This window comes from Octodon degus, unplaced genomic scaffold (genome assembly GCF_000260255.1).
Source record: "Octodon degus isolate 3935 unplaced genomic scaffold, OctDeg1.0 scaffold00050, whole genome shotgun sequence".
NCBI classification, from domain to species: Eukaryota; Metazoa; Chordata; class Mammalia; order Rodentia; family Octodontidae; genus Octodon; species Octodon degus.
The window spans coordinates 9,909,651-9,929,394 of NW_004524626.1; the positions used below are offsets into that span (position 1 = coordinate 9,909,651).

Consider the following 19,744-nt stretch of genomic DNA (forward strand, 5'->3'; position numbering starts at 1 on the left):
GGGGGCGGAGCTGGCTGGCATATGGTGCTGGGGATTGAACTGCGGTCCCTGTGCTTTTGCTTAGTTTAGCTTGTTCTAAGTAGGTGCTTTAGACCACTGAGCCATCTCACCAGCCCCACAGCTACCCCCTCTCCAGCCTCCCACGTGAGCGGCCCTAGCAAGCATGCGCCTACGGCGTAAGGCATGCCGGGTATCGTAGTTCAGACGTCGGACGGAAGCCGAGAAGGACACGCGCCGGCATGTGGCCCCGAATGTTAGCGCGGGAGGTCCGGGTGGCAGCAGGGAAGCTCTCGGCGCTGAGGCCCCGCCTCGCAGTTCGCGTCCCGCCGCAGCGGATACTCGGGAGCGATCTGGACCTGCGGAGGAACCTACACGTGACGGCGGCCCGGGCCCTCCCGCTCATTCCTATCGTGGTGGAGCAGACGGTACAGCGGCCCGGTGGGGACACGGCCAGGGCTAGGGGAACTGCGGGTCCCCCAACCTCTCACCTCCGTCTCTGCACTCCAGGGTCGTGGCGAACGCGCCTATGACATCTACTCGCGGCTGCTGCGGGAGCGCATCGTGTGCGTCATGGGCCCGGTAAGAGCACCCCGACGACCTCCCTGACCCCTAGGTCCCTTCTTTCATTCCTATGCTGCAGTCCCTGTCCCCACCCATTCTGATCTGAGACTGTCCTGTGCTCCACACTCTTTAGGTCCTGCCTCCTGCAAGGTGTCCTAAATTCTTCTTGACCCCCCTTCCCCCTTTGGTCTGTGCCTGAGATTGAACCCAGGGCCTTTGAACTGAGCTAAATCCCCAGCCTTTTTTGATTTGTTATTTTCACACAGGGTCTTGCTAAGTCACTAAGTTGCCCAGTCTGGGCACAAACTTTCCACCCTATGGCCTCAGCCTCCCAGAGGTGGGCATCACTGAATCTGACTTGCCTGCCCCTTCTTATTTGGGATCTGACTTCCCTTCCTGGTCTGCTAACCCATCCCCAGCAACCCCTGAAAGCCTCGCCCTTAATCTCCCCACCTCCCCACCTCTGGGGATGCTGTCCCCCCTACCTGCAGATCGATGACAGCGTTGCCAGCCTGGTCATCGCGCAGCTCCTGTTTCTGCAGTCGGAGAGCAACAAGAAACCCATCCACATGTACATCAACAGCCCTGGTGAGCAGGGCTTTCCTTGGGTGCTGGGTGCGCCCCAAGAGGCACTGAGGGACTCACGCTCAGGACTGATGTTCCTGGTTCAGGGTGACCTCTCCTGGGAACCCCCAATGTGTCTTGAGACCACCAAGAGGAACCTTCCTTTTGTTTTGGCTTTTTTTTTTTTTTGTTTTGCAGAACCAGGGATTGAACTCAGGCCCCTGCACTTGCCAGGCAAATGCTTATTCCACTGAGCCATCTCCCCAGCCCCAGTTGTTTTGTTTTTTGATATGGAGATTTTATTTTTTTTGTGGCCAGCTCAGCCCACCCTGGGGGCGGTGCTGGTGCAGTATGTGGTGTGGAGCTTCGCAACTGAAGTCCCTGCGTGCCTGCCTAAGCTGCCTAAGCAGGCACTTTAAAGACTGTTGAACTATGACACTGGCCCTGTTTTGTTTTTTGAGACAGGGTCTCACTATGCAGTTCAGGCTGACCTTGACTGTACAGTGATCCTCCTGCCTCAGCCTCCCAAGTGTTGGGATCGAAGGTGTGTGCCACCATGCCCAGCTGCTTCTGTTTTTTTGAGATAGGTTCTCACTCTAGCTCAGGCTGGCCTCAAAATCATGGTGGCCCGCCTGCCTCAGCCTCCTGAGTACAGGGATGATAGTCATGCACCACCACACCTGGCCTATAGCTTGCTTTGAAATGTAGGTTTACAGAAACTGTAAGTTCACAGACCAACAGCTAAATTTATGCCATATAGCGTGGCCTCTAGTCCCACATACAGTGTTTTGCCACCTGGACCTAAGTCAGTATTTTAAAATTGATAGATTTCTAGGCACAGTGGCACATGCTTGTAATCCTAGCACTCAGGAGGCTGAGGCAGGAGAGTTATGACTTTGAGGCCAGCCTGGACTACATAGAGAGTTCAAGGCCAGCCAGGGTTGTGTAGTAAGGGCCTGTCTCAAAAAAACTGAGCCAGGCAAGAAGATGCAGGCCTGAGATCTAGCACTCTTGAGTGGCTGAGGCAGGAGGGACCTTGGGAGTTTGACCAGCCTAGGCTACAAAGTGAGTTCAAGGCCAGCCTGAACTGCATCGTGAAATCCTGTCTCAAAAAGATCAAAAAGGGGGGGGAGGGGTGCTGGGAATATAATTCAGGGCCAGGGATCTGGGTTCAATACCTAGGACTGTGAAAATGAATACAGGGGTAGATTGTGCCCACCCCCCAAAAACAGCCTAGATAATTTTGACGGATCTCTTACCGTGCCTTTTCTGAAGCGTTCTTTCCCTTGCATTGCCTCTAATCTGCATGACCCAGAGAAGCTGAGTAGGTTGCCCAGGGCCACACTGGTGATGCAGCGCCCAGCCAGTGTTCGTGGCAAGCGGCCTGCTGCAGCACCTTAGCCCCTGCTCTCTTCTGCTTTCTGTCTTCTTTTGGAAATTTGGTAGAGCGGGCCCCCGGTCCCGTATGCATATGTGACAGTAGTCACCTGGCTCTGGTATAAGAACTGACCTTGCTGTCGCCACCTGTCCTGTGTTACCTCTCGACTCTTTGCCTAGGGAGGCAGTCCTGTCTGTGCCCCGCTGTAAAGGGCAACCTCTCCCCAGTGCCAGGGTGGGATGGGGGAAGCGTGGGGAGGGGCTGGCATAGTTCTCACTTGCTTTCCTGCCCACAGGTGGCGTGGTGACTGCGGGGCTGGCTATCTATGACACAATGCAGTACATCCTGAACCCCATCTGCACGTGGTGCGTGGGTCAGGCTGCCAGCATGGGCTCCCTGCTGCTGGCTGCTGGCAGCCCCGGCATGCGCCACTCACTCCCCAACTCCCGCATCATGATCCACCAGCCCTCCGGGGGCGCCCGGGTGAGGATGGTTTTCTTAATTGAACAGGTAGCATGATGCCCTGGTCCCAGAGAAGGATATGGCAGATTTTCATTGTATTCTCTGTACTCAAAAACAGGTTTTAGAGCCCGGTACAGTGATCCAAGCCCATAACCCCAGCACTCTGGGATGTTGAGGCAAGAGGATTGCAAGCTTGACCCCAGCTTGGACAATTTAGCAATTTAATGAGACCCTGTCTCAAAAAAAAAAGAAAAAAAACCAAAGCTGGGCATGAGCGCACACACCTACATGTAATCCCAGCACTCAGAAAAAACGGGGCTGGGTTATAGCCCAAGTAAGAAGACCCTGGGCTCATTCCCCAGTACTGCAAAAAATATAAAATCAAAGCTCAAGTTTCAGAGGCAGGGCTCCGTGAGACAGTGCCTGGCCAGAGGCATGAGGCCCTGGGCTCCATCAGTGGCGCTGGAACTGGCAGTACAGGTGCACCATGGCTGGTACCTGGGAACAGATGGGTCTTGGTGGCCCTGAGTGTGGGAGCCAGTCAGGGAGGTGGGTTGGGACTGGGCCTGGGTCGCAGGAGAACCACCCACGGGTCAGCTTTGGCCAGCCCTAGTTGGGATCTGGTCCTACCTGGTCAGCCAGGTCCCGGATACAAAAAAAAAAAAAAAACATAGGTTTCCAGGCATGGTGGCGCATTCCCCCGCAATCCTAGCACTCAGGAAGCTGAGGCAGGAAGATTGTTGAGAGTTCAAGGCCAGCTTAGGCTACATAATGAGACCTCAAGGAACAAAAATGAAAAAAAAAAAAAAAAAAAATACAGTTAATAGCAAAGGTGACACCTGCTGCCTGAGCGTGCAGCTCAGTGGTAGGGCTCTTGCTAGGCGTCCTGAAGCTATGGGTTCCATCCATAGCAACAGAAAGAAAACAAAAGATTAAAAGAAAGTAGAGTCAGTATGGTTAGCGAGCTTTCCTGATAGTGGCTAACATGCAACCGCATGTGGAGGACCCAGAAGCCCCGCCGTGCCCCACGGGGGCTGCCGCTATTCCAACCTTCACCCTCAGTCTCCCCTTGGCTCCGCCCCAGGGCCAAGCCACAGACATCGCCATCCAGGCTGAAGAGATCATGAAGCTAAAGAAACAGCTGTACAACATCTATGCCAAGCACACCAAGCAGAGCCTGCAGGTGATAGGTGAGTGACACCCCCGCACGCCGGGCACTGTCCTCAGCCTGTGGACAGCTGTTCTCAGTGGTGTGGCACCCTGGCCCCAAGGACACAGCAGCATCCCTAGTGCCCTCCAGCTCCGTGCTGGGTGTCTGTCTCCAAGAGCTGGTGGTTCCATGAATGCACGAGGCCCCAGGCTCCAAAAGGAGCTGCTCTTGGCCAAGTCAGATGTCACCTGGGGCCAGCATCACTTCCGGTTAGCATCACTGTTCTCAGCCCTTTGAAAGCATCACCTTAGCGGGCCAGGGGTGGGCTCAGCGGGAGAGCTGTGCGAGGGGCTGAGTTCCCCACACCTGGGAAGGAGCCCAGCTGGCTTGGTAGGTAGTGCACGCCTGTCACCGCAGCACCCTGGGAGACAGGCATGAGAATCAAATTCCAGCCCAGTCCCAAAATGAAAAATAAAAAGGGCTGGAGATACAGCTCAGTGTGAAGGCCCCGGGGTCTAGCCCAGTATTGCAAGGAGGAAGGGGAAAGGAGGAAGGCAAGATGCACCTTTCGAGGTAGTGTTTGAGGCAACAGCAGCGTCTCAGAGCTGCCAACGGCTCCCATCCCCAGCACCGCATCACGGAGTTGTTAGGGGAAGGCAGATTGAGACCACAGGAGGACACCTTTCCAGGCAGCCAGAATGAAGGTGAAGAGAAAATCCTCACCCTACACCGTGCTGGTGAGGACTCGTTGCCGTGGGAGCAAGCGCTCCTCTCAGGCAGGTGGCCGTGCCAGTGTGGTACCGAGGGCCAAAGCTAAACATGCAGGGGGGCCTGGTGCCCCACTGCCCAGCGTGGAACTATGAGAACGCGATGCCCGCACAGGCTGTCCTGGTCACCTGGTGCTGTGGGGCAGCTTCTCACCCAAGTGGCTCACAGGAAATGACCCACAGTTTACTTTAAACCACACACACAGGCATGCCTGTAGTCCCCGCTCTCTGGGAGGCTGAGGCAGGAGGATCACAAGCTTGGGTCCCTCCAGGGCAGTATAACGAGGTCCTGTCTCAGAATGACATATAAAAAGGTCTCAATATGGTGGCTCAGTGTGGAGGTCCTGGGTTTGATCCGCTATACTGGTGCAACTGATATGTGCTCTAAGGACAGTGGTCACTTTGGGGCATAGGGTGGAGGGGGTGAGGACTAGTGGGTGGCCCTACCTGGGTGTGGTGGCGCATGCCTGTAATCCCAGCATTTGGAAGGCTGAAGCAGGAAGATCTGAGTTTGAGGTCACCCTGGGCTACAGGGTAAGTTCAGGCCAGCAAAACTGCATAGTGAGAACCCATCTCAAAAACAACAAAAACCAAGCCTCAGCAGGTTTTTGTTTTTTTGTTTTGTTTGTTTTTTTTAAAGTATTTGGCACAGGGCTCACTATGCAGCTTGGACTCCTTGGACTTGTAGGAGTCCTGTCTCAGCCTCCCTAGTGCTGGGATTACAGGTACAGCCACCACGCCCAGTTTTGGTGGCTAGTTTGGTGCACCTGGGGTGGGGCCGGCACAGCAGGTAGTGCTGGGGATTGAACTCCGGTCCTTGCACTTGCCTAGGCAGGTGCTTAGACTGCTGAGCTATCTCCATGGCCCCCCCATTAAGGTTTTTGTTTGGTTGGTTAGTTGATTGGTTGGCTGATTGGCTGGTTTTAAGATGGCCTCACTATTGTAGTCCAGCGTAGGGATCCATTGGTCTCAGTCAGATGGTTCTACCTGGTAAGAAATGGCAGCAGGAATGAGGAAAAGCTGAGAAGACAAAAGCTGGGCTAGGTGGTCTCTGGTCTACCTGGGAGGTGAGAGGACAAAACCAAAACCAATGTTTATGCTTTTGCAAAGTTAGTAACACGTGACACAAGGTTGTCTAGCAACTAATAGCTGACCTTTACCAAATAGGAGTTTTTGTTTTGTTTGTGGAGTTTTTTATTTTTTTTATTTTAGGGAAGGGTCTACAGTGTGTTCAGAGTCTCACTACTAGATCAGACTTGTAGTGATCCTCCTGTTTACAGAGCTGGGACTACAAGCATGCACCACCATGCCCAGTCTCAAGTGCTGTCCGCTGAGCTATTTGGCCCCAGATAGGATGTTTGTCTCAGGACTGAGGTAGCTTGTTTGTTCTAGGCACCGAGGCCTAGTCTCACATACATATAGTTTACCAATTTTTTATCTTTCGGGGCTCCCAACAGTCCAGGCTGGCCTCAAACATATTGTGATTCTCCTGGCTCAGATCCCTTGGTGCTGGAATTACAGGTGTGTGCACTGCCGCCCCTGGCAGCTTTGGGGGTTCTGGCACCGATGCTCCACTTTCCCAGGTGGGGGTTGGTCACATGTTTATGTTCAGTCTCCAATGCATCGCACAGCACATCACAATGGGTACCCTTTCCTGGCTGTAACCTACATATCATAACAACATTAAAAAACCTGACCTACACACAGTAGTGCACACTTGTAATCCTAACAGTCTGGGAAGCTAAGGCAGGAAAATCACAAGTTCAAGGCCATTCTCGGCAACTTAGCAAAACTAAGGACTGGAGGTGTAACTCAGTGGGAAAGCACCAGCCTAGCACTCAAGGCCCTTGGTTCCATCCTAGCGCTGCTTTTTAAAAAAAAAAAAAAAAAAAAAACTTTGCTGATGGGGCGACCGAGGCCCAGAGAAGGTGAGGCAGCATCTCAGGAGGAAGAATTGGCAGAATGAGGGCCTGGATCCACTCAGGCTGCAGAAATAGGACACCCTGGGCGGAGTGGCGTGAACAACACTGACCTCTCACATGTCTGGAGACAAGAAGCCAGCGAGTGTGAGGGTTTGACAGGGCTGGCTGCCCATGAGGCATCTCCCTGGCTTGCAGGTGGTCTTCTGCTGCATCCTCATGCAGTGTCCTGGGCCCATGGGGTAGTCTTCTTGTGAGGAGGGCACCAGTGTGTCGTAGCTTAGACCTCATGACCCGAGGCCCCACCTCCAAGGAGCGCACCACTTGGGAGGTAGGACTTGGGGTCCTAAGCCTGGCTTGTCTCTCTGCCTGTCTTTCTCTTCTTTTGTTAGAAAGGGCCTCACTGTGTTGTTCAGGTTGGCTGTGAACTTACTGTATAGCCCAGGCTGGTGTCAAACAGTGATCCTCCTGCCTCAGCCTCCGGCATGCTGGGATCACAGGTGTGCAGCACTATGCTTGGCTTCCAGGCTCTGCTCTTAGCTGCGAGTGTTCTGCCTCTGCTTCCCCCACCAGAGTCGGCCATGGAGAGGGACCGCTACATGAGTCCTATGGAGGCCCAGGAGTTTGGCATCCTGGACAAGGTCTTGGTCCACCCACCCCAAGATGGCGAGGACGAGCCGGAACTGGTGCAGAAGGAGCCTTCGGCTGCACCCACAGAGCCTCCTGTGCCAGCCAGCACCTGAGCGAGACCTCCATCCGGGGAACATGGGGCCTGGGCTGCAGCCCCACGCACCCCTTGCTGCTAAGCTTGCAGGGGCCCTTGAGGAACTGTGGACATGGGGGTGCCCAGGCATGTGCGGCAGCCTGGCTGAGACACTGTGATTTAAATTAAATCTTTGCAGGGCTTGTTCTGCACCTGGCGCCTCTGCTCGCTGCTCCGTTACCACAGCGAGCGGTGTGGGTCCCCAGACCTACAGACCACGCCTGCCTTCAGCCAACTGTCGAGAGCACAGCTGTGTCCCAGGCGGCCGCACAGCTGTCTCAGGGGTACACCTTGGGGGGGCGGTAGTGGGAGCATCCAGAAGGAGGCAGGCAAGTGTGTGTGTGACAGTGTGGATGGTGTGGTCCCGGGGCCACACTGACAAGGTGGCAGGCACAGGGGACTGGGGCGAGGACCCAGGAGTTGGGTCAGCCATGTTGGTACATAGGGAAAGAACAGTGGGGGCAGTGGGCACAGCCAGTGCAGAGGACTACAGCAGGTTGGGGGGTTGGGGGATGGCTGGAGCTAGAGATCAAGTTAGGGAGGCAAGGGTTTACTATTGAGATGTGAGAAAAGTCTATAGAATCATTTAATCCCAGCACTCTGGGGGCTAAAATAGGATCACAACTTCAAGTCGCACCCAGGAAATTTATCAAGACCTTCTCTTGAAAAGTGCTGGGAAGTGCCTGCTTAGATGCAGGGACTGGGGTTTCAATCCCCAGTGTGCCATGCTGGCCCCGCCCGGAGGTGGGCTGAGACCGGGCATGGTGGCATGCACCTGTAATCCCAGGGTTTGGGAAGCTGAAAACAGGAGGATCACTATGAGTGCTGTGTGGTGAGACCCTGTAGACCCTGTACTAAATACATTTTTTTTAAAAGCGCTGGGGATATATCTAGTGCAAAGGCCCGGAGTCCATCCCTGTGCTGCCAACAGTAACCACACTATTGGCCAGGCGTGGTGACACCTGTGATCCCAGCCCCCAGGGAGGCTGAGACAGGAGAGCTGCCATAAATTCAAGACCAGCCTGAACTACATAGACCTTGTCTCAAAAGGCAGGCCTAGGTGTGACACATGCCTGTAATCCCAGCCCTCAGGAGGCTGAGGCAGGAGGATTGTTGCTAATTTGAGGCCAGCCTGAGCTGCATCATGACTGTCTCAGAAAGATTTAAAAAAAAAAAAAAAAAAAAAATAGAGGTGGAGAGCTGTTTACTGCAATATGAAGCTGAAGGGGAACAGGAGGTTGGGGACTGGTCAGAAGCAACTTCGATGCATCTTGCTTGATGTTTTGTTTCTCCATATGGGGCTGGGGGAGTAAGATGAAAATGCTAGCACCATGGGGTGTGGATGCATCCATGGTCAAACAGACCTGTTTGCTGGTGTGCTGTGGCTGTCTCTGGTGGCCTTAAATCATAGCGTGGGCCTGGGAAGATAGCTCTGCGGCCTAAGCGCCTGCCTGGCAAGTGCAAGGTCTGGAGTTCAATCCTCGGTACTGCAAAACTAACAAATACATAAATAAAACAGAAACAATGCATTAGGGGCTGGGGAGATGGCTCAGTGGTCTAAAGCATCTACTTAGAACAAACTAAGCTAAGCAAAGCACAGGGACCACGGTTCAATCCCCCAGCACCACATGCCAGCCAGCCTCACCCCCTGGTGGGCTGAGCTGGCCACACACAAAAAATAAGTAAATAAAATTTAAAAAAAAATCGTAGCATGTTTTGAGCTTGAGCCCCAAAGTCAGGCTGCAGTGCATCAAGAAGGAATGAGTTCCACAAAGCTGTCAGCCTCAGGTTGCTGTAGTTCGATCCCCACAACACTCCAGCCAGCCAAACCACCCCTGAGGGCATTCAGAGCAAAAAAAAAAAAAAAAAAAAAGGAATGAGAAGAAAACAAGTAGCAGCAATGGAGAAGCTTTGAGGGATTTGTCCTGTTAAGCCCGGTGCGCTGGCGCACACCTGTGCTCAGGAGGATCGACAAATTTGAGGCCACCTGGACAATTTTTTGAGACTATCTCAAGATAACAGTGGAGCACTGCAGGGTGGGCTACAGTGGTACAGCGCTTGTTTAGCATGTACAAGGCCCAGGGCTCAGTCCTCGTCATGAAAAATAAGTAAAAAATTGCTACAAAGCCCAGGACTGGACTTAACTAAGAAATGCATGACGCTTCGAGGTGATTTTGTTTTGTTGAGACAGCATCTCATCATGCAGTTGAGGCTGGCCTTTAACTATGTAACTCATGCTGGTGTCAAACTCACAGCGATCCTCCTGCCTCAGCCACCCAGTGCTGGAATGACAAGAGTAGACCACCACGCCTGGCCTGCCTGGTGCTGGCCTTTGACCTTGACCCTAACTCTTCAAATTTAGCCTCATCCATCCATAATCATGGCCTTGATATCATCGACCTCACCCTGACCTTACACCTCCCATAACCGCTGATCTCACACCAAGCCCGATCCTTTCCTCACCCTACGCCAGGTCTTCACCAAGCACCCTCTGAACAGGACCTTATCTCATTGCCGACGAAAGAGGCGGGGCTAGGGTAGGACTGCAGATGGATTTGCAGCACAGCCAATGATCTAGGCGGGTGTGGTTGCCGGTGCCCAATAGTTCGAGAGAATGGCGGGCTCAACAGGAGCCAATAGCTGGAGAGCCAGCTGACCAGTGACCAGTAGCCTTGAGCGGTAGGCGGAACTCTAGGTAAAGCCAATCGTTGAAGAGACCTGGCGAGGCCACAGCCAATGACCGGAGGGCGGGGGCGTGGCCCGGGCACGGTACTCTTCTCTGAGGTTATGGCTGGGGGTGGGCGGCTGGCTCTGCGGGCACTGCCAGGGTCGGGCTGGGTGCGGGGCTCGGGCTCCGCTTTGCTGAGCCGCCTGAAGGATGTGGCCGTGGTGCGTCCCGGCTTCCTGAGCAAGGACGAGGAAGCAACGATGAGCCGCGAGGTGGAACCCGAGCTTCGGCGTCGCCGCTACCAATACGATCACTGGGACGCGGTGAGGCTGTAGGGCCTGAGCGGAGCCTGGAGCCGAAAGAGAGCACGCTCGGGGCAGTATCTAAAACTGGGGGTGTGGGCGGGGTTGTGAGGGGGCGTGGCGGGGAGTACGGACGTGGGATTCGTTCTAGGAGATAGGGGCGGAGCGCACTTTGGCAATGAGGCCTGAGACACACATACCTGGAGCAGAATCTGACTTCCAGGAGTGTTTTGGGACCACAGTAAGGGGCAGAACGGATGTGGACGAGATGAGAGAGCCAGAGGCAGAGAGACTCAGCGGGGGGCCTGGCCTTAGCTCAGTTGTTTAAGTGGCTGCTTCTACAAAGCTGTCAGCCTCAGGTTGCTGTAGTTCGATCCCCACAACACTCCAGCCAGCCAAACCACCCCTGAGGAAATTCGGAGCAAAAAAAAAAAAAAAAAAAAAAACCCAGAGAGACCCAGTGGCAGTGGGCCAACTGGGGTCGTGGGTGGGATCAGTTAAGGGCAGAGGCTGAGGCAATTGAGTATTGGGGTAGGACCAGCACCGGAGATGGGAATTGGAGCCTGAGGTCAGACCTCATGGGGGCTGGGATAGAGGTATCCGTATGGGCTTGAGACCTAGCCAGGGTCTGAGCTGTGACGGGGGCCAGGTTAGAGGTGGCCTTGTGAGTTGAGAGCAGGAACAAACTGGGAATAACCTTGTCCCGGGCCGGGGAGGTGGCTCAGTGAAATAAGCGCTTCCCTGGCAAGCCTAAGGGCCTGAGTTCAATCCCCAGTCAAAAAAAAAAAAGAAGAAGAAGGAGAAGGAGAAGGAGAAGGAGAAGGAGAAGGAGAAGGAGAAGGAGAAGGAGGAGGAGAAGGAGAAGGAGAAGGAGAAGGAGAAAAGAAAGAAAGAAAAACTTTGTCCCTCTGTCCTGCAGTTTCTCTGTTTCCCTTGGGAACTGCATGACTTGGCCCAGCCCTCTCTGTTCTCTGTGCAGGCCATCCACGGGTTTCGGGAGACAGAGAAGTCCCGCTGGTCAGAGGCCAGCCAGGCCATCCTGCAGCGCGTACAAGAGGCTGCCTTTGGCCCTGGCCAAACTCTGCTGTCCCCAATCCATGTGCTAGACCTGGAGCCTCAGGGCTACATCAAGCCCCATGTAGACAGTGTCAAGGTGAGCAGAAGCTATTGCCCCAGAGCTCCCAGGTGGGTGTGGGCCGAGCAGGCTGGAGTCCGACGCATCACTGCGGCCCCTCTTCTAGTTCTGTGGAGCCACCATTGCGGGGCTGTCCCTACTGTCTCCAAGTGTCATGCGGCTGGTGCACACCCAGGAGCCAGGGCAGTGGTTGGAACTCTTGCTGGAGCCTGGCTCCCTCTATATCCTGAGGTACAGTGGAGCCGCCCCAGGACACCCACCAGCACTTGGGGTCCCCCTCTCCTTTGGCCCTTACAGCAGACGCACCCAGGGCAGGCGGGGGTAGAGGGGGACGGCAGAGGGACTGGAACCCCTGTCTGCCCAGAGCAACACTGCTCCTGGCACTCCCCATCACAGCCTCTGTTTTCTCTTACAGGGATTCAGCCCGTTACGATTTCTCCCATGAGATCCTCCGAGATGAAGAATCTTTTTTTGGGGAGCATCGGGTTCCCCGGGGTCGACGCATCTCTGTGATCTGCCGCTCTATCCCTGAGGGGATGGGGCCAGGACAGCTACCTCCAGCCTGTTGATCCCCAGGCCTGTGCCCCCAGCTTCTTCCAAACACTGGATTGGTGAATAAAGTTGGACAGACAAGCTAGCTGTTCAGCCTGCTAGAGGGGAACCCAGGGGGAGCATCTGTCCATGGGGAGCCCAAGTGGCGGCATAGTCACAAGGCCAGGAAACCAGTTCTTTATTGTGCTCATGGATGGTGTCCCAGCCCATTGCACCCGGGCTCCCATAAATAAGCTACTGAGCCCCAGAAATGCTGTAGCTGTTTGGTGCATGTGGCTGGCTGCAGGACACTGGGCTGGGCACCTTCAGCCACCACAGCCACAGGCAGCAGCCGAGAGCTGGGGCAGCCGCTGCCAGCGGTGATGATCATCCAAGAAGGCCACATCAGCATAGCGGGTCGGCCTGCAGCAGGGTCCACCATGGGCTTGGCCCTGGCCCCGCAGTCGAGCAAGCGTCAGGCCGTGCTGGGTACGGGCACCACGGGGACAGCTGCCGGCACAGTAGCGGAAGGTGACCTTCTCCTCTGAGGCATAGCCCAGACCTAGCTCTGCCACGGGCAGTGTTAGGCTCCACAGCTGACACGGGCTGCCAGGGGCTCTGCGCAGGCGGGCATGGGGGTATTGGATGTCTGAAGAGAAAAAGGACACTGATAAAGGTGGGTTCCCAGCAGGAAGGAACTCGGTCACTTGCGCTTCTTTGGGAGTCCTTACCCAGCAGTGGCCTCCAGGTCCCTCCAGCATCTGCTTTCTGCGCAGGTAAGAGCTCTCCCTCTGCCACCAGCGTACCTTGGGCATCGGGGCCCCAGCCGAGGCCCAGCTGCAGCGACAGGAGCAGCAGTGAGGCCAGCAGGACTCTCCCCGTGGCCATGGTGACAGGCAGGTCCTAAGGCTGAGGGAGCCCTGGACCTGAATTTATCTGCTGCCTGCAGAGGAGGGAACACTGACCTCTTCACTGCCGGGTTCCACAAGCAGGGAGAGCATGTCCCTATCTGGTTTGTCCCCAGGTTCTCAGGTCCAAGGATGGTCTCCTCCTGCCCCAAACCCCGTCCTTTAAGAGTTAAGGGCTTGTCCCACCGCACCCTGTCCAGACATTCCAGGGCCCCGTTTCTGATGCCCCCTGATTTACGAGTCATCCGGGCAGCCAGAGCCAATCCTGGGTGGAATACCGGTGTCTCCACCCCACCTGCTGTCCGGAGGGGCCCCAATTCGTGAAGGCAGGAGCAGAGACCCAGGGCCCCTGTGGGTGCCGGGTGGGGCAGACGCTTGGAAGGGCAGCTTGGCAGGTGTTGAGGCAGTAGGGATTAAGCCATCATGCTCGTCTCCGGGCCTGGCTGAGCCAGCGTCAAAACAGGAAGAGGGAGAGGCTGGGGGATGGCCAGGTGCGGGGACAGCGCCGCAGAAAACTGCCTGGAAGGCCAAGCAGGACCCCTTGGCTGAGGCTTCATCCTGGGATCAGAGAGCATCGAGCCGAGGGGAGGCTGAGACCCATCGTGTGCATGGCGGGGCCAGCAGCAGCTCCAGGCACAACTGTGGTCTGGTGTGACCCAGAAGAACACTTAGGGCTCAGTTCAGTCCCTGCGCTGAAAGGCTAACCACAGCTTTTCTTAAGACGTTCTCTCAGTGCTGGGGGTGGAACTGAGCCTTGCACCATATCTGTGAAGCGCTCACCACTGAACCCCCCCCCATCCCCATCTTGTTATTGTGCAGCGAGGTCTTTCTAAGTTACCCAAACCAGGCTCAGGGCCAGGGAGATCACTCAGCAGCATACATTGCCTGCCTGGCAAGCTCAAGGTCCTGAGTTCAATCCCTGATACCGTAAAAACAAAAACAGCCCCAGACTTGCAGTATTCCCTTAGCTTCTCAAGCAGCTGGGATTACAAACTGGCCATATATATATATATATATATATATATATATATATATATATAATTTTTGGAGACTGTTGCATTATGTACTCCTGGCTGCCCTCAAAATTGTAACAGTCCTCCTGCCTCAGCTTTCCTGAGTGCTGTAAAGGCAGGAGCAACCACACCTGGCACAAGTGTGTAATCTGGAGGGTAATACATGGCAGGCAAACGCACGAAGCCACCCCCAACCCTTTGTTTTGAGACAGCGTCTTGCTAAATAAACTGCCCAAACTGGTCTCAAAACTCCAGATCTTCCTGTCTTGGCCTCCTGAGGTGGTGGGATCCCAGGTGTGCACCCTGCCCTGCACCCCAGAGCTTCTGAGGCGGACGAATACAGAGAGCTTGTTGGCTGTACATCTCAGCAGGCGTCTGGCCCTACGCACAGGAGGTACTCTGTCCCAAGAAACCTTCACCCGAGTACGAAGCAACGAGCACCAGAGTGGTCACTGCCTTTCTATCCCAGAAGACCATGAGCTCCAGTCCCAGGGAATGCTTTGGTAGCGGTTTTCTCCTAGTACTTATTCAGATTACTCTAAGATGAAATTGCTTGCCTCAAGTTATGCAAATTTAAGAAACAGACCTGGGCTTTGATCCCAGGTCCCCCACAACACAAGAACCCTGCTTCTAACTCTTGGCCACACTGTCCATCTTCTTGCCTAGACCAAGGCCCATGTGGCAGGGACAGCAGGGGCTAAGCTACCAGGGCAAGGAGTGGGAGCTGCTTCCCAGCGGCGCAGCGGGGACATTCCTAGGAATTAGTCTGACATCTCAGGCATCCCTGTTCAGCGGGTGGGGAGGTTTCCCACCATACTTTCCAGCCTGGCAGGGCGGACACCCCACATCTTCGCTTGGGGCCCAGGTTCAAAGGGGGGCTGCAACCTAGTCCCATTCTTGGCCACGTTGCTATCTGGGACTTCAACACACCCTTTCTAAAGAATTCAATGAGATGCTGATAGAGATCATCGGCTTGGCAAGGAGTGAGCAGAACCCCAGAAACATCTCTTGGGGACAGAAAATGGGGCACACATGACAACGCCAGCACCAAGGCTGTGGGCTCTGGTGGCCATGTGGGGACAGAGCCCCTGAGCAGGGGATGACAGGGAAACAGGAGCAGGTGGCACTGCCTGGTAGCTGGCAGAGCCAGAGGGACACCATCTGGAGGCCTCATCTGCAAAAAAGGTAGCCGGGAATCTGCTGAGCACCCGCCCCAATTACCCAAGCCAAGAAGTCACCTACAGGGCAGGGCAACAGAAGACAGGCTCCAGGATGCCAGTGAGCTTGATTCTAGACGCATCAGGCAGGCAGAATGATAAGCATACTTAAAATAAAAATGCAGAAATGTGAAAGGGAGCCAGTTACGATGGTGTGTGCCTGTGAGCCCAGCACCCCGGGAGGCTGCGCAAGGCCAGCCTGGCTATACAGGGAGATCCTGCCCTAACAAGATAAAGCTAAAACAAGGGACAAAACACTAGCCAAACAGTCAATCTGAGACAGACACAAGTACAACTGGGTGAATGATGATGGAGTTGCTGAAACTAAGCTTATGACAGGTTAGGCAGTAGATGACCCCGGGTCACGGCTTCCGAGTGACAGGAACATCTGAGCTGTACTCCTCACCTGGCGGGGACCCCGCCCATAGGACAGAGTAGAGGGGACCCCAAGCACCTGGCCATGAGGCAAATGAACGGCGGAATGGGGAGAAGGGGACAGGGCAGAGGCAATCAGGACCACGGGGCCAGGCAGCGTGGGGTACCCAGGTATTTATTGGGGGCTGGGGCCTCATTCTTTGAGGGAGAAGTGCATCTTGTCGTTGACCATCTTGCGCTCGGGATTGAGGCGTTTTAGGATCTGGGCCAGCACGTTCACCGTCTGCTCGCTGCTCAGACCCGTCTTCTTGGTCTGGAACTTCTTCAGCAGGTCCTTGGTGGTCATGGGCTTCCGGGTCAGGTAGCGCCGCACAGCGTCCTCGGTCACCTGCACATCACTGGGGGGCACAGGGTAGAGGTGGTCCACGGCCCCAGGGGTGCAGGCCCCCCAACCCCTACCCCACAGTTCCTGTCCCCGGGGACTTACCCGCTGCTGGGTGTGGACTTTCCTGAGGGCGGCTGTGGGGTTGACTTCCCAGAAAGGCTCTGGGGCCCTGCATCCAGCCGCAGTCGCTTGGCTGATGGTGCCTCGCTTGTCCGCTTCCCTGTTGGGGAGGCTTGGGGTTGAGTCTTTCATTTTTGCACTGCAGATTAAGCCCCAGACCTCTGCACTGATCTATGTACTAGGCTCTTTTATTTCTTAAATGATGAGTCCGAATCTCATTAAGTTGCCTAAGCTGGGCTCAAACTTGGGGCCCTCCTGCTTCAGCCTCCTATAACACTGGGCTGAGAAGTGTGTGCCACTGTGATGCTCAGGGTGGCAGGTGGGACCTTTGAGCAGGCAGGGGAAGGAGCATGGGCGCAAAGGGCCCAGGAGGACAGAGGCGGCCAACTCACCTTGCTCCAGCTTGGTGGCAGCTGCCCGCAGGGTGGAGGAGGTGTTGCCGCCCTCTCCACTGGGGGAGCTGGGGCGGCTGTTTCCACGTGAGCTGCCTCCCGAGGGCTTCCGCTCCCGTTTGGGGGGCGTCTTCTTCTTCTGCAGAGCCGGGATTGCGGCTGAGTCTGGGGCCAGCCCCCCACCTGCCAGCCCTCCACACAGCCCAGCACCTAGGCCAATCCTCACCGTCATGAACAGGGCAGAGGAGGCCTCGCTGTCGATGTCGCTCTCCTCAGAGCTGTCAGATTCGTCGCTGCTATCTGCAGGAACCGAGGGCTGGGAGTCAGGGCAGCAGGTGCAGCTAGGCCAGCTGTCACCCTCACCGCCACCACAGCCTGGGAGGGCCCACCTTTCCGGCGCTTTTTCTCCTGTGGGGTGGCAGCCTTCTTCTCCTCCTCCTCCTCCTTGTCCTCCTCCCCGGTGGCAGTAGCGGCCGGCTTTTCCTCCTCACTCTCCTCGCTGCTCTCACTCTGCTCATCCACACCTGGGGCAGCCCGGTGCGGGAGGGGGTGAGGGGGTTAGGGGGCGTGTCCCACGGCTCCAGGCCCCACCCACGCCGCCCGAGGCCCCGCCTACCCTTGGGCCCCTCCTCCTGCTGCTGCACTTTGGGTTTGCCACTCTCGGGCTCGTCCTGGGAGCTGCTGTAGGCAGAGGTGCAGAGGGTGGGTGCATGAGAACCTGAGGTTCCGGCTGGGCCAGGGTCTCGCACCCACATTCTGCTGGACTCACCTGGAGCCATCGGACATGTAGTCCACTTCCTGGCCCTCGAAGTCCCCGTCGTCGCTGTCCTCAAAGGCCTCATCATCGGAGCCCTTCTTCTTCTTCTTCTTCCTGCCCGCCTTGGTAAGCGGCGCCTTCTTCTTGGTCTTGGGGGCTCTGCTGCCTGCAGAGGGGACGGGGCACAGAAAGGTCAAGCTGCGGCCTCCTTGTGCCCTTCCTGTTTCAGGACCCGCAGACCTCCAGGGACCTCAATGCAGGCCGCTCCCCAGGCAGCTCACACCCCAACCCCTAAAGGGGAGCACAGCAGGAAACCTGCCCGGCCCAGCACCCGGCGCAGCTGCAGACGACTCACAGCCCGGGCTCCTCCTCCCCTCAACACTCAGTGGCCGATCCTAAGCTGTCCCTCCCTAGGAGGGCCCTGATAAGGGCCCAGCCCTAACTCCACCTTGTCCCACTTCCACTGGGTGCCTCTCACTTCCGAGGCAACCAGCATATGGAGCCTGTCTCACAGCATTAACCAATCAGCCCCCTTGTGCAGCGGGACCAGGCCCACCCTCTTCGCCGCTGGCCTCGCTGTCATCCGAGGACATCTCCAGGTCGTCCTCCAAGTCATGGATGCGCAGACCGCTGGTCTTCTCCCGGCTGCGTTTCTCCTTCTCCTCTTCGTCCTCGTCCTGGCCCTGGTCCTTGAGCCGCCGCTGCTGCATGATGCTGAAGTGGTTCAGGACCTTGTTCCTCCTGTGGGGCACAGGGCAGGTGAGAGGCAGCCTTGCACCTCTACCTTGGGAACCAGGAGGTTTGTAAATTTTATGGCCAGGCTGGGCTAAGCGGCACAACCCTGACTCAAAGAAAAAAGAAAAGAAAAGAAAAAAAAGGAAGAAAGAAGGAAGAAGGAGAAGAAAGGAAGGAAGAGAAAAAGAAAGTCAGACAGCCAGCCAGCAAGCCAAAATCTGGCACTGCATTTAATGAAAAAAGTTAGGACATCTACCCATTGCAAATGTACAAAATTCATGAGTGTTGTAAAAAGGAATGAAATGTTTTCATTTTTTTATAGTGCTAGGGATTAAACCCAGAACCTCTGCACTGAGCTATGGCCCTAGCCTTATCTTTGTTATTATTATTTTGAGGCAGGGTCTTGCTGGCAAGTTAAGGCTAGCCTTGACCTTGTGTAGCTCAGGCTGCCCTTGAACTCACAGTGATCCTCCTGCCTCAGCCTCCCAAGTTTCAGGATTCCAGATTTGTTCCACCACACCTGGATCCTTTCTATATTTTATTTTGAGACAAGATCTAAGCCACTCAGTTGCACAGCTGGCCTGAACTTGTCATGTTCCTGCCTCAGTTTCCTGAGTAGCTGAGATGACAGACTAAATACACTTTTTCAGGCTGGCCCATAGGCCAGAGCACCTGCCCACACCATGGATAGGCCTCAAGGTGGTGTGACCCTCTGGAGGTCACATCCTCCAGTGGGCACACAAAGGCCTGAGTCACAGTCTCTCTGCTCTGGCCCCTCACCCTGCATCCCTGGGCCTTGTAACTGCATCCACCTTGTCCCATCCAGAGCAGCCGTCCCTGGAAGTCTCTCCTAAAGCCCCAACTGTCCAGTGTGGCATGGACTGGCCAGGGCAGCGATCCTGCAGGGCCACCTCCCACCTGCAGGAGCTCAGCCGGGCCATCCTGCGGCTGCTGCACAGATGTGTGTAGCCCTGGCCTGAACTGCAGCAGGGCCACACCTGTGCAGTGCCCACTTTCTGCCCTGCCCACCTGCAACTCACCTCTCCCACTCCTCCTCAGCCTCCTCAGCTGTGAGCGTGCGGTGCCGAGCCAGCGGTGTGAAGTTGTACCAGTTGTGCACGGGGAAGGCCTCGAAGGCCCCATCGGGGCATTGTGTGAAGATGTAGTAGGACGTGTTCTCTGTCACGCCTCCCTTCTTGATGCCCTTGAACCTGTGGAGAGCCTAGGTCAGGTTATGGAAGCGCCTGCTGAAGCCTGTCCCCCTCGCCTGCCTCCTCCTCCTTGGAGCCCGCCTGGGTCATGGCCAGTGACCACGAGGCCTACGGCAGGTCCAGTTGGGACCCTCAGAGCTGAGCAAGCCTGTGTGTACGTGACAGGACTAGCCACAGGCTGCTGCTGGGAACCAGCCCAGGAGTCAGGCTGAAGGGGGACAGACAGAATGGCCCGACCCTCAGAGGATTCTCAATCCAGGCCACCACGTCCTAGAGCCCAAACAACAGCCCAGGATCCATGCAGCCTGCACCCCAACCTGCTGCTGCCCCAAATCCAGGTGATCTTGTCTTTTTGGTTTTCCCAGTCCTGGAGATTGAATTTAGGGCCTTCGCACTGAGCTATGTCTCCAGCCATTTTTTTTTTTTTTTTT

At 55.7% G+C, this 19,744-nt stretch overlaps 4 protein-coding genes across 6 annotated transcripts in view; 2 read left to right on the forward strand and 2 right to left on the reverse strand.

Annotated features, from left to right (window-relative positions):
- Positions 1-200: 200 nt before the first annotated feature.
- Positions 201-7,722, forward strand: Clpp (caseinolytic mitochondrial matrix peptidase proteolytic subunit). The gene is made up of 6 exons (XM_004632972.2): positions 201-425; positions 508-579; positions 1,053-1,149; positions 2,799-2,986; positions 4,050-4,155; positions 7,375-7,722. Exons 1-6 carry the CDS (start codon positions 240-242, stop codon positions 7,542-7,544), a joined length of 819 nt encoding a protein of 272 aa, XP_004633029.1. The 5' UTR covers positions 201-239; the 3' UTR covers positions 7,545-7,722.
- A 2,617-nt stretch (positions 7,723-10,339) lies between these two features.
- On the forward strand, positions 10,340-12,304 carry Alkbh7 (alkB homolog 7). Of its 2 annotated transcripts, none has more exons than XM_023717052.1 (4): positions 10,340-10,555; positions 11,454-11,687; positions 11,776-11,900; positions 12,085-12,304. In XM_023717052.1, the coding sequence occupies exons 1-4, from the start codon at positions 10,352-10,354 to the stop codon at positions 12,236-12,238; spliced, it is 717 nt and encodes a 238-aa protein (XP_023572820.1). In that variant the 5' UTR covers positions 10,340-10,351; the 3' UTR covers positions 12,239-12,304. The 2 variants fall into 2 exon arrangements, with proteins under 2 accessions (XP_023572820.1, XP_004632847.1); XM_004632790.2 differs by having other exon boundaries at positions 11,514-11,687.
- A 222-nt stretch (positions 12,305-12,526) lies between these two features.
- On the reverse strand, positions 12,527-13,115 carry Pspn (persephin). The gene is made up of 2 exons (XM_004632792.2): positions 12,932-13,115; positions 12,527-12,849 (listed from the first exon to the last, which is right to left on the reverse strand). The coding sequence occupies exons 1-2, from the start codon at positions 13,086-13,088 to the stop codon at positions 12,527-12,529; spliced, it is 480 nt and encodes a 159-aa protein (XP_004632849.1). The 5' UTR covers positions 13,089-13,115.
- Positions 13,116-15,871: 2,756 nt separating this feature from the next.
- Gtf2f1 (general transcription factor IIF subunit 1) overlaps positions 15,872-19,744 on the reverse strand; it is a 7,755-nt gene continuing 3,882 nt past the window's right edge. The window contains exons 5-13 of one of the 2 annotated variants that reach the window (XM_023717199.1): positions 19,143-19,313; positions 17,924-18,108; positions 17,380-17,533; positions 17,227-17,288; positions 17,000-17,134; positions 16,837-16,910; positions 16,611-16,749; positions 16,201-16,318; positions 15,872-16,111 (exon numbers count right to left, since the gene is read on the reverse strand). In XM_023717199.1, the coding sequence (XP_023572967.1) occupies positions 15,907-16,111; positions 16,201-16,318; positions 16,611-16,749; positions 16,837-16,910; positions 17,000-17,134; positions 17,227-17,288; positions 17,380-17,533; positions 17,924-18,108; positions 19,143-19,313 (1,243 nt within the window). In that variant the 3' untranslated portion in view covers positions 15,872-15,906. Of the gene's footprint in view, positions 16,112-16,200; positions 16,319-16,610; positions 16,750-16,836; positions 16,911-16,999; positions 17,135-17,226; positions 17,292-17,379; positions 17,534-17,923; positions 18,109-19,142; positions 19,314-19,744 lie in introns of both variants that reach the window. The other variant, XM_023717198.1, reaches the window with a different exon arrangement.